The sequence below is a fragment of the Dunckerocampus dactyliophorus genome, chromosome 2 (assembly GCF_027744805.1).
Source record: "Dunckerocampus dactyliophorus isolate RoL2022-P2 chromosome 2, RoL_Ddac_1.1, whole genome shotgun sequence".
Classification (NCBI taxonomy): domain Eukaryota; kingdom Metazoa; phylum Chordata; class Actinopteri; order Syngnathiformes; family Syngnathidae; genus Dunckerocampus; species Dunckerocampus dactyliophorus.
This window is the reverse complement of record NC_072820.1, coordinates 7,859,217-7,871,981: the sequence shown is the minus strand read 5'-3', so window position 1 is coordinate 7,871,981 and position 12,765 is coordinate 7,859,217. Positions and strand designations below refer to the sequence as shown.

At 39.4% G+C, this 12,765-nt stretch overlaps 1 protein-coding gene and 1 non-coding gene across 2 annotated transcripts; both read right to left on the bottom strand.

Moving 5' to 3' along the window:
• Nucleotides 1-1,066: 1,066 nt before the first annotated feature.
• LOC129176843 (transcription factor Sox-14-like) lies at nt 1,067-2,904 on the bottom strand. The gene is made up of 2 exons (XM_054767302.1): nt 2,794-2,904; nt 1,067-2,064 (listed from the first exon to the last, which is right to left on the bottom strand). Exon 2 carries the CDS (start codon nt 2,045-2,047, stop codon nt 1,409-1,411), a length of 639 nt encoding a protein of 212 aa, XP_054623277.1. The 5' UTR covers nt 2,048-2,064; nt 2,794-2,904; the 3' UTR covers nt 1,067-1,408.
• Nucleotides 2,905-12,471: 9,567 nt separating this feature from the next.
• On the bottom strand, nt 12,472-12,543 carry trnap-ugg (transfer RNA proline (anticodon UGG)). Its single transcript has one exon. It is a non-coding gene; the product is annotated as a tRNA-Pro (tRNA).
• Between the last annotated feature and the right edge of the window lie 222 nt (nt 12,544-12,765).

Here is a 12,765-nt window from a genome sequence, read left to right as displayed (position 1 = left end):
GCATGTTTGCGTGTGTGGTTTTATAAGTCAAGAGTGACACCCGCTGGTGTAAATGTGCATTACAGCTCATTGACATAAAAACGTGTGAACGGGATACTCAGTTGGGTCGTGGTTGCCACAGCTATTGAATGTATAGGTTTCAAACTATATTGAGTAATCCACTGATAAGTGACTACGCGAAGTAGGATTCAATATTAATTAACGGAATATTTTCGTTGATCATAAAGCACCTGTTTGACTTCTGAAGTACGACTTTTGCCATTATTAGAGCACTCTAGACATGAAATAACAACCCGAGTTAACCATATTACCCAGTATAGGCATAAACAGAGAGAATAAGCCATTAAAGACATAAATAAGACTCGTGTGTTGTGTGTTTCAATAAATGGCTTCCGGGCGTGAGGACAGGAAGTGACGTCTGGGCTTCAGAGCCGGAGTACGACCACAACAGTAGCCCGTGTTGGTATGATGATGACTATCATTAAGTTATTGTTGTGCCTGTTGTGAGATAAATAATAATAAAATAATACAAGCCCGTCGTTGGCCATCAAGTCTGGCGCGTGTTCTAGTGGCACCTAGTGGCTTGTAGGCCGCAGCTCATCAACGTCTTGAACTGTACTTGTATTTTAGTTCATTTAGAGCATTAATCCTGAAAATGCTAAATTTAGACCAAGAATGCTTAACATTTGCTTAAATATGTATTTTTTTGACTAATAATAGGCTGACCACAAAACAGCGATCATTCTTTTTTGAAAAAACGCGATGGAGCGAGGCTGTAGTATTGCTGTAGTAATGTACGAAGATCTGGTGTTTATTTCATACCATCCTACCAATGAACATAATCTGATAATAGAACAATTTGTAGAGTTATTTTCGCGCTTATTTAGGGGAATGGAACATTGCCTTGTTGCTAATACACGCTATATGTCAAAAATACTCCACTTTTAATGTTGCCCAGTTAATTGTAGAAAGTGCACCTTTTAAAACCACATAAGGATTAAAAACGTTAATTGTGAGTGAGATTGAATAAGTCTGCCAGGATTTGTAATGATCTGGATTGCCTCCATGTGACATTTAATGAAGGGGCAGCAATATTAGGAAAAATACCTATACAGACTCAGACAATAACAATACAGTCATTAAAGTCTCACATTAAAATATACGGACAACAATTTTTAAAATAGAACGTAACTTGTCACATGTAATTCGTGGGCACTTACTGTACTTTTATTTGCAGTATTCTGTCACACCGTGCTGAAAATATTGCCTGGAAATACTTGAATTGATTGGCATGTGTAAAACTGCCATTTGTGGTATTTGAAAACATGTTTGCATGTTCCCATTTATAGCATTTCCACCTCAAATTGTGCGCGTCATCGCCAAGCCGTGCGCCCTACTGGTATGTCCACTACGCGCTAGATCCGGGTGATGAGTACCCGTCCATGCCGCCGTTGCTCATCCCTCCCGGGAGGAGTATGTATGCCACTTGAGGGTGCAGACTGGCGGCAGACCATGCGCCACAGTTACACGGCACCAAATAGGGGCTGCTGGGTGAAGCTTGTGTGTGCTGTCCGAGGCAAGCCAGCCCCGCGACCCCACCGGTGTGGTATCCGAAGGTGTGTCGAGCCGCAGCGCTCAGAGGGTGCTGGAACTCCGTCATCCGCTGGACAGCTGCGGTGCTGATCTCCAGCAGCGACGTAGCGGACGAAGGCGCCTGCAGGAAAGGTATGGTTTTGTCCCCGTTAAGGAGAAAGGAGTCCACGGAGAATCCCTTCAAGTGCTCCACTGGAGGCAGCGGGAAGACGATGTGCTCCCTCCGGAGAAGAGTTTTGGGTTTGCGCCTGGGTCTGTACTTGTAGTCCGGGTGTTCCCGCATGTGTTGAGCCCGCAGCCTCTTCGCCTCGTCGATGTAAGGACGCTTCTCTGCATCGGTGAGCAGCTTCCACTCGGCGCCAAGCCTCTTGCTGATTTCAGAGTTGTGCATCTTTGGGTTGTCCTGTGCCATCTTGCGTCTTTGGCCCCTGGACCAAACCATGAAGGCGTTCATGGGTCTCTTGATGTGCTCTAGAGATTTTGCCATTTGAAAATCCGGAAAGACATTCATTAAGCAAAAATAATTCAAGTCACCTTCACAAAAAAGTTCATGCGCCAATAAATGTTTGTTTGGAATGGGGAAAATAGAGCTTGGAAGATGCCGAGCATGTCACGCACTCATCTCCTCGCCACTGTCACAGCGGGCCAAGCTAAGGGGAATAAGAGAGAGCACTGTAATCCCTTCAACTATAAAATGACTACAACAGTTCTATGACTCCCTCCTTTTCCCTCCCTCCTCACACTTAAGCCTCCCAAAATCTCTGATGAGACATTAGAAGACCACACCATGAGGGTGTCCAAACTTTTTCCACTTTTAAAAAGGTTAAAATATGTTACGGGTAACGTCATTAAACCGTTTCAAAAGGTCCGACTCAAACTGAAACGTATGCTAACCGAATCAATTTTTCCCATAAGAAGTAATGGAAATCCAATAAATCCATTCCAGACACCCAAAAATGGCAACATACAGTAAAAGACTTTTAAATATAGTTGTACAATTACAGTTGTACATACAGAAAACAATCAGAAATGCGTATAAATAACGAATGAAAGCGATAAATGAACATTTAACGTCACTTTTATCTGACTGACTTGATTGTTTACAAAGACGGCTATGAGGCAGCGGTGAGCAGAGGTCCGCAGGACACCACTTTTGCGTATTTCTATGAATTCTTTCTTGAATTCAATATTGTTTCTCACCTTTCCTATCAAAGTGCTGGCACTTGCAACTTTCTTTGGCTCCATTGTGGGTTATTTTGAAGCCGTGATCAATAAAAGCAGAAATATGCGGCGTAACAGTCAGCCGCTGATGATGTCATAGACAGGCGACAGAGCTACTTGATGAGAGCCAGTCATGTTTCGGACCTTCCCGCAGTCACAGCACAGAGGTCAGGGGTGTGCACTATTTGCATATTTTTGAAACATTTGATTCAACGGTTGTTTGAATGGTTGTTTGTCTGTATGTGCGATTGGCTGGCAACCAGTCCAGGGTGTACACCACCTCTCGGTCGAAGTTAGCTGGGATAGGCCCCAGCATACCCCCGCGACCCTAATGAAGACAAGCAGCACAGAAAATGAATGAATTTATTTTTAACATTTATATTTAGCATTTAGATTTGGCATTTATAGTTAAAATTTATATTGACATTTAGCATTTATATTTAACATTTATTTTTTACATTTATGTTTAACATTTATATTTAGATTTATTTATTAATTTATTGTTAAATGTAAATGTTAAATGTTAACAATTATACAGTCAAACTTGTCTATAGCGGCCACTAGAGGGAGTCTGCAAAAGTGGCCGCAATAGACAGGTGGCCTCTATAGACAGGTTGGCGTCCAGTTTGAATGTTGACCAGTAAAGGAAAAAAGGAAAAAAAATAATAATAATAATGTTGATCAGTAGAGGGCACTGCGGACTGCTGATAAAAGTTGATAAAAGCTGATAAAAGTACAGCACTACTTGGCTTGTTATTATCATGGTTCATGGTTTTAATCCTGAACATGCATGAGTCAAACAGTAGCACATCACATAGTACAATTCACAATTTTGCATGTCCAAAAAGGAGTAGGAAGAAGCAAAGCTTATTTAATCCTACCCCTCATCAGTTTCACATCAGTTGCAATACATTTATTCACCTCTTGTTCTTCCAAGTGTACTTTGTAGGTCTACATGACAATGTAGTGCAATCATAGCCAAGGTTTTTACTTACTAAAAGGAAGCTAGAGGCTTAATAATAACTGATAACTGATAAAATACTTCAGTTAAGTACAACCGAACTCAGTTTTGCTCCCGCTGCCGCATGCATGCTAGCATATGTTTTTTTTTATTGTAGCGTCGCTGGGAGCACGTCCTGTTCCCAGCCTACTTTGCGGTAATGTTTTGGTGCAAATGCTCTTAAAGTTACATGTTTGACCAGGAAATAGCAAGCTCAAAAGAAGATGGCTTTTTTATGTGGAACAACTGACAGTTTGTGTGGATCTTGTGAATGATTGTGTCTGAGCTAGGACTCAGTAATTAAAATCTACACACGACGCCTTCATTGATTGAAAAACAAAACGTTTTCGTGCATGAAGCTTCTACTTGAGTTGGTAATTTGGCTGCTATATGCAGTCAGATATTGACCAAGGGAGACAAAATGGGTGGCCGCTGGCTGCGTTGGACAGGTGACTGCTATACACATGGTCTATAACATGTAAATTTGCTGGGGGGGATTTTTCAGTGGCTGCTACAGGCAGGTGGCCCTTCTATAAAGGTGGCCGCTAAGACAGGTTTGACTGTATTTAGATGTAACATTTATTTGTAACATATTAACATTTTTTAAAATCATATATATTTCACAAATATAAATGTTAAATATAAATCTAAATATGAATATTAAATATACATGTTAAATATAAATATATTGTTAACATTTAACATTTATATTTAACATTTAAATTTCACCTACACATTGTAAATTATTAATTATAACACATTAGTAAATTACAAATGTTAATTAGTAAATTGTAAATGTTAAATGTAAATCTAAATGCAAATGTTAAATATAAATGTTAATGTTATACTCAGTAAATTGTAAATGTTTATTCGTAAATAATAAATGGCAATTCGTAAATTATATAAATATACAGCCCCAATTTACCAGTCTGAGGAGTCTCTTCGTTTTGCCCAGTTTCATAATAACAAGATCATATCTGATCAAACGTGGGCTTTAGCCATGTTTTATGTTATTGAAAAGACATTGATGGAGACATGTTTGAGCCTAACTGTCAGGAATTAACTCTGGGGGTTTGAGTGGACTGTCTAAAATACATACAATATGGTTTTCTGCAAAACGAAAAAAAAAAAAGTAGATGCAGGATGTGTTTGTCTATCCACCTTAGGGGTGATAAATGCCCTGGATGAGGTCTTTATTTCATTTGCTTCCCACAATCACAAGGAAATGTTTCTAAAAGCTCCAGTGGAGCAGCACACAGCAGCAGTATGTGATAAGACATTTTTGGCAGAAGGTCTGGAGGGATAAAGAGACAAGCAGTGGGGGTCACAGCAGATCCATCTCTTTATAGCTGTGTTGTTACCACATCCATACAATGACCGCTTCCATAGGCTTGATGACCACAGTCTATAAGAAATAATAATCTGCTTTGTTGTAACTTATTTTTCCCCATTCTTGTCGACACAAAAAGTATGTGTTTTTGTGTACTTGTCTGTGTTTGGTGTGACTTCTAAGAAAGGGCAGGAGGGGAGGGATGAAATGGCTAAAATGGGTAATAAGAAAAAGTGCCAGCAGCACAGAATGGCTGTGGTAATCCGGTTATCCCCAGGCTCTACAGATACTGGCCTTCTCCTTGGGAAGTCTATCTTTACTTCTTATGTCAAAACTGTCCTCCATGCACTCAGGTGGATTAAGGAGTCACAGTGTGGAAAGACATGGACAGGTACACAAGAGAAATATGAAAGAGGACAGAGAATGGCTGACTCTGGATGAGAAGAGTGTCAACATTTGACAAGAATTGCATTGCATTGATTCCAGTTGTTATTGTTCAGTGGTCACCAACCACTTAGGGAGGCTACATACTGGGGAAAAATACAGTACACTTACTGTCTATTATGGTAATACTAAATGAAGTGTCAGTAACTCTGTTTGGTGGAACTGATTGATTTAATATCCAAGCAATTGAAGCAAAACGGAGTGCACTACTTAGCTACAACCAGCAGAGGCGCTGTTGATTCAACAAGTTTGTGACCTAAAGAAGAACAGCATGCACTAAAAAAACCTCAAATCTCAGAGTCAACAGAGTCAATCACATGATTTGTTTGGCTACAATAGCTAAAATAGCAATACATTTCTGGACAGTTTGATGACTTTGCTCCATTGTTCACTATTATATTAAAATGAGCACCGTTTGGCACCGCCTGTTGGTTTGCATGTATAAATGTCTAAACCTCAAATATAACACATCTTTTTCAAATTTGTTCTTTTATCTGGGTCAATACAGTCAGTCAGACTTACCATTAGCCAAACACAGGAAATTGCGTAGGGCCTTGAGATGTCCAGGGGCCCCCAAACGTCTCATAAAAACTGACTGGTTTTATTTTTTTAATTTAAAGTACATATTACTGTTTTCGTCTTAATTCAAATGCTTAGAACTACATCAAAATTGGTAATCTATCATGATCGTTTCGACCGGTCCCCCCTCGCTTGCCATACAATGTACGGCTCCATGTTACTGAGCATGTGCAGATTGATTCAGGAAGACGGTAGGAAAATAAACTTGTTGGCGCGGTTTGGAGAAAAATGAAGCGGCGTTGCCCCGGTGAAGCGGAGAAGATGGTCCCGAAGGTGTCAACCTTTTTCACAGTCACAGCACAGCAACAGTCAGACGAGCAGCACCGCTATTGTCAGTGTCAGCCCCGGAGAATGCAGTAGTTTTAGAGATGAAGCTGAGAGTGACGCTTTTCATCACAAAGATGTGAGTATTAAAGCCGTAAACTACAGTAAATGTTGCTTAACGTTCTTATCAATTACAGTAAAAGCGTTGAGATGATTCACTTGTTAGGTCATAATAATCCCTGAGGAGGATTTTAAGGACTTTATCTAGCTCCGGAAATGTTCTCGTATTCACACTTGTTAGTAGGTGATAAACATTAATATTTAAAATCGTTTTTTGGGGGGGTATATAAAGATGGCAGTGTAACTAGCAACTTAAGCTGACAGATAACTAACAGATTTCAAAAGCAGGAAAAAAAGTGGCCTAAATGACATACTCGCCTTTTGTAAGAAAATCAAATTAAAATAATGAAAAAAACTGTTGTCAGTGCAGTACAAGGATGTGGAGGGCCCCCAAATGACTAAATACGCTTGAATACAGTACAGTGGAACCTTGCTTAGCATGTTTAATTCGTTCCAGAAGGTCCAAGTCTAACCAGAACGGACACTAACTGAATCCATTTTTACCATAAGAAATTATCTAAATCCAATTAATCCGTTCCAGGAAGCTGAAAATGTTAACACAAAACACGTTTTTGTAGTTTTACAATTATAGTTTTACATGCAGTAAACAATTCCAAATGCTTATAAATACATATTAATGATAAATGTAAGGGATAAATTAACATTTAAGCTTACTGTTACCTTAATTGAACACGTGATATTGTGAGGGAGCAATATTCGAATCCCGATATAGCGAAGGATGACTCTAGTTCATAGATTTGTTTATTTACATTAAGGAACGTAATGTGATTCCACTTTGCAACAATGCAAAAAACTTTCATTATTATTTCGATGCATAATAAATGACAGTCTTTGGACTAAGTGAACCTTTTCATTATTCCTTACCACAGCCATTAGTAGTGTAGTGGCTCATATACAGTGGGTGTGCAAAAGTGTTTGCCCCCTTCCTGATTTCTTTTTTTTTTTGCATGTTTGTCACGCTTTCATGTTTTGGATCATCAAACAAATTTAAATATTAGTCAATGACAACACAACTGAACACAAAATGTAGTTTTTCAATGACAGTTTTTATTATTAAGGGAGAAAAATATTCCAAACCTACATGGCCCTGCGTGGAAAAGTGATTGCCCCCTAAACCTAATAACTGGTTGGGCCACCCTTAGCAGCAACAACAGCAATCAAGCGTTTGTGATAACTTGCAATGAGTCTCTTACAGCGCTGTGGAGGAATTTTGGCCCACTCATCTTTGCAGAATTGTTGTAATTCAGCCACATTGGAGGGTTTTCCAGCATGAAGCGCCTTTTTAAGGTCACGCCACAGCATCCCAATAGGATTCAGGTCTCTCTTCAGCCACTTCAGCCACTTTTCTTCAGCCATTCAGAGGTGGACTTGCTGGTGTGTTTTGGATCATTGTCCTGCTGCAGAACCCAAGTTGGTTTCAACTTGAGGTCACGAACCAATGGCCAGACATTCTCCTTCAGGATTTTTTTGGTAGACAGCAGAATGCATGGTTCCATTTATCACAGCAAGTCTTCCAGGTCCTGAAGCAGCAAAACAGATCCAGACCATTACACTACCACCCCCATATTTTTACTGTTGGTATGGTTCTTTTTCTGAAATGCAACGTTACTTTTGGTCAGATTTAAGACACACACCTTCCAAAAAGTTAAACTTTTGTTTCGTCAGTTCACAGAATATTTTCCCAAAGGTCTTGGGGATCATCAAGATGTTTTCTGGCAAAACCGAGACGAGCCTTCATGTTGTTTTTGTTCAGCAGTGGTTTTTGTCTTGGAACTCTGCCATACAGGCCATTTTTGCCCGGTGTCTTTCTTATGGTGGAGTCATGAACGCTGACCTTAACTGAGGCAAGTGAGGTCTGCAGTTCTCTGGATGTTGTTGTGGGGTCTTTTGTGACCTCTTGGATGAGTCGTCGTGGAGCTCTTGGAGTAATTTTGGTTGGCCGGCCACTCCAGGGAAGGTTCACCACTGTTCCATATTTTTGCCATTTGTGGATAATGGCTCTCACTGTGGTTCGCTGGAGTCCCAAAGCTTTAGAAATGGCTTTATAACCTTTTCCAGACTGTTAGCTCGCAATTCATCTCAGTGTGACAAACATGCAAAAAAAAAAAAGAAATCAGGAAGGGGGCAAACACTTGTCACACCACTGTACAGACTGACTTTCATGCATCTGGTGTGGGCTCAATTCAATTCAACAAAAAACCTACACTAAACTCAATTTTCCTTTTATTTTAATGCACAGACATTGACAGTGCTTCAACAATGTGTGGAAAGTTCCTTCACACTTCCACTTTAGATTTCGTTTTTTTCAGCTCCTAATATAATCAAATCCAAAAAAGTGCATTCTTGGCCAACAAGAGTTTTTGACACTTCTAAGTGGGTCCATTAGGCAATATTTCAAGGGGAAAATCCCAAAGATTTCCAGTGCTCTCGGGGAGGGATTTCACTAACCCTTGTGCTTATTCTCATGATACTTACAAAAAGTAAAGCTCTTTTAATACCTTTCCTCCTGACACTTTGACAGTGGAATATGCTTCGCTTGTGTAGCATAACCCTGGAGGGGGTTTGATGGAAATGGCAAGTGAGGAAGAGATCCGCTCGTCTTTGCCCATCATAAGACCTCATCCTGGCCTCCAGCGTTGGAGGATAAACCTGAGGGCTACATTTCTGTAGCCTGTTTGTAATACAACCAAGTCAGCAGTCAGTAAGGTACATGTACAACCAGGCATTTGTGGGTGACTTTGTGCCACCACTGCAGGAGATTTAAAAATGAGTAAATGAAGTGAAAGTGAAAGGCACGGGCTAAGCGCTTGGAGTGACAGACAAGTTGAAGGTTTTGCTTGAAATTGTGACCTCAACATTTGAACGGAATCGTATCTAATAAGGACTGTTTGTATTAAACATTAAAAATCAATGCGTTAATGCATACTAATAATGCTAACCAAGCATTTAACAGTTCATTTTTCTGCACTGGCTGCACTCGTGAGTTGTTTTGTGATCGGTTGCAGAATTAATCGCCTTATTAAATAGAGCGGCCTTACGGACATAAGCCAGCAAATTTGTAGAGAAAAGCATGAGACAGCGAGGCAAATCCATGAGGGCCTTCAAAAAATAAAAAGCAAAGCTTGAAGATAGGAGTTCATCGTTGTTGTTTATAGCTTGTACGCCCTCCACTTTTAGAATTGGCATGGATATAAATATTAGTAAAGTTTTATGGCAGGAGTGTCCAACAGTCGTCCCTTGTCACACCATAGTTTGAATTTTCCTCCTTCACTCTATCACGGATTTTCAAAAAATATAATAATAAATGTTATGGTTGAACATGTCATGCTCCGCAGGATAGGAACCATCTCTTCTTGTCCTGCGCTCTTATTTTGGAATGCTGCACTTCCGGCTGTTTGTGTGCAGCTGTTTGCAGTTGCAATTAGTTGGGTTTATGAGCCCAGGTAGTCACAGGGACAGCGCTGGTTCACTGCCTCTGTTCACTTCAACTGTGCTGTCACCTAAATGTTCTTCTTACCTATTGCTACTGCCCACGACTACCGAGCGTTTCCTCTGTTGTTTTTTGTTGCCTTATCCTGCACTACTGTGAGTACTTGCTCGTGATCATTAAAAGCCTTTTATTTGCACACCGCAGCGTCTGTCTCTGCATACCAGTGGTCAAGCATTTGACAGCTACACACCACATATCCTAACAGAACACAGCCTAATACTATTCCAAAATTTGCATATTTAAGCTCATTTTACATATTTTTTGCCTAAATTAAGCATTTTCAAGCATAAAATTGGCTAAATGAACTGAAATAAAAAATATACGGCATTCAGAAGATGCATTCAAAAACATGATGCTGTGTAGCATACTACGCTGGTCAGTAGGTGTCAGTAATGTTCCTGTAATCTTTGGCAAAATGTAAAGTGGAAGTGTGAAGGAACTAAAACCCAACTCTGAACCCCCAACATTACTTCCTGTCCTCCACACATCCGGAACACATTTACTGAGTCTTATTTATGTCTTAAATGTCTTATTTTCTGTTATTATGTCTACTATATTAAGTAATATGAGTGTAAAGGTGACTATGGGGTGTTATTTCATGTCTAGAGGGCTCCAGTGATGTAAAAAAAAACGGATTTAGAACTGTGTAAACCAATTTTCTATGCTCAAACTACAAAAATATTTGATTTATAAATAAGGAATCATGCTTCGCAAAAATTCTCTTATCATGGTCGGGCCTGTAGACCAGAAACAATTCAATATGGGTCACTACAAGCTAATTAGTTAAATATATTTGAACATAATACAGCTCTGGGTTAGAAGTGACAAATCAAATTGTTGTTCAAGTAGATATAAGGGAACCCGCTTATCTTGACGCCCCCTCAGACTGGCTGACTGACGTGGACAAAAGTGGTTGTCGACACAACTGAAATCAAAGCAAACCACTTTTACTTGTGATTTATCACGGGGGAATGGGCCATAATACAAGATTTTTGTTGACATCGTTTTCCTCCATTTGTGCATATTTTTATTTGGATTCTTCTGTTTTTATATGATTTTGTAGCAACAGCTGTACAGTGGAACCTCAATTTTTGTCATTAATTAGTTCCAAATGGTCCAACAAAAACATATGGAAGCCGAGACAATGTTTCCCATATAGGAAATAATGTAAATTCAATTCATCCGTTCCAAACACCCAAAAATATTAACAATATACATTTTTGAGAGAATAATTGTATTTCTATATACTGTAAATGACAAATGGATGAAACTTAACATTGCTGCGCACTTTCCCTACATCCTGTCAAGATTGAATTCAGTAGCGTTTCTCACCTTCCTTATCAAAGTGCTGGCACTCGCATCTTTCTTTGGCCCCATTGTGGGTTATTTAACAGTTGCACTCAAAAAATAAAGCCCGAACATGACAATTATTAATCGTTCACATTGACAAAAACACAGTCATGACTCATTATTGTCCAGCGGGAGTTACCAGCATCTATTCATTAAAAATGAGGCGTTATCAGCAGCCTCACTACATCGTTTAGGAAGCCCTTTAACACTTTAAGAGCCCTAAAGACGTTCCAAAAAAAAAATCTATTTCAAGTCACATCTGAAGTCATCATATGAAGCCACCCTACAAATGACAGACCCCACAGCATCCATAAGAAGCTTATGGAAATAATGTTTCCCCATGTGCTGAAGATATGCTTGCTGCAACCGCCAAGGAAATAGACCGGTATTTACCAAGTTATCTCATGGCTCTTATGAAGGCTAGAGGGAGAGGAACACAGACCGACAGGCAGAAAAGCTTTAAGGGGACATACTGTATTTACCAGTCTACTGATGCTTGGCCTCCAGCGAGATTGTGCACAGAATCAAATGATGGTTATTTAATGAAACTAGTCCTGCTTTGCAGACCTCCAAACTGTACTTCAGTGACATGTAAAAGCATATATAAATGAGAAGTTTAGAAAAAGGATTACAGTATTCAGTAAACAGTATACAGTAAGACAACCCTGCTTTTTCAAGGCCTGTTTTTATTTTAAAAAACAACTTCATACAGTGTGTCCTAAATTGGAGCCTTTTTGCTTTTTAACTAATTAGGTCCCTAAGTGACATATAAGAGGTATTTCAGAGTGGTTGTCATGTGACACTCATCATATTTTTTTGCAATTGCAGGTCATTTTTAAAATCCATTTCACAATTCAAATGCTTTCATACAATGTCAAATATTAAGTTTCATCTGTTGTTACTATATTTTATTTGTGTTATATCGTGATTATTATTTTATTTGGTGATAAAAAAATCGCCCGAAGTCAACTAGGATAGAATCCAGCATAACCCCGACCCTAGTGAGGTTAAACGGCATAGAAAATAAATTAATAGGTGATTGTAAAAAAAAAAACACTCGGGCTCGTCCGGGATTTGAACCCGGGACCTCTCGCACCCAAAGCGAGAATCATACCCCTAGACCAACGAGCCACACGAAAACTCGCCTGTATTTAAATAAAAGACAAGTAAGTACACTGCAAAGTCCACGTAGTACCTCAGTACATATTGATAATGCTAACCAAATTCAGCTTCCCATACGAAAAACTGCAGTCACTTCAATTGAGTAGCTTGACTAGATGGTTTTTATCATGTCTGAAATGCTCGCCTTTAGATTTAATTTTATGCTAACACTGATTTGATTTTTAAGAATTT

What these genes read in the sequence shown, in the direction of transcription:
- LOC129176843 (XM_054767302.1), bottom strand. Translation starts at nt 2,047, where the DNA reads ATGAACGCCTTCATGGTTTGGTCCAGGGGCCAAAGACGCAAGATGGCA.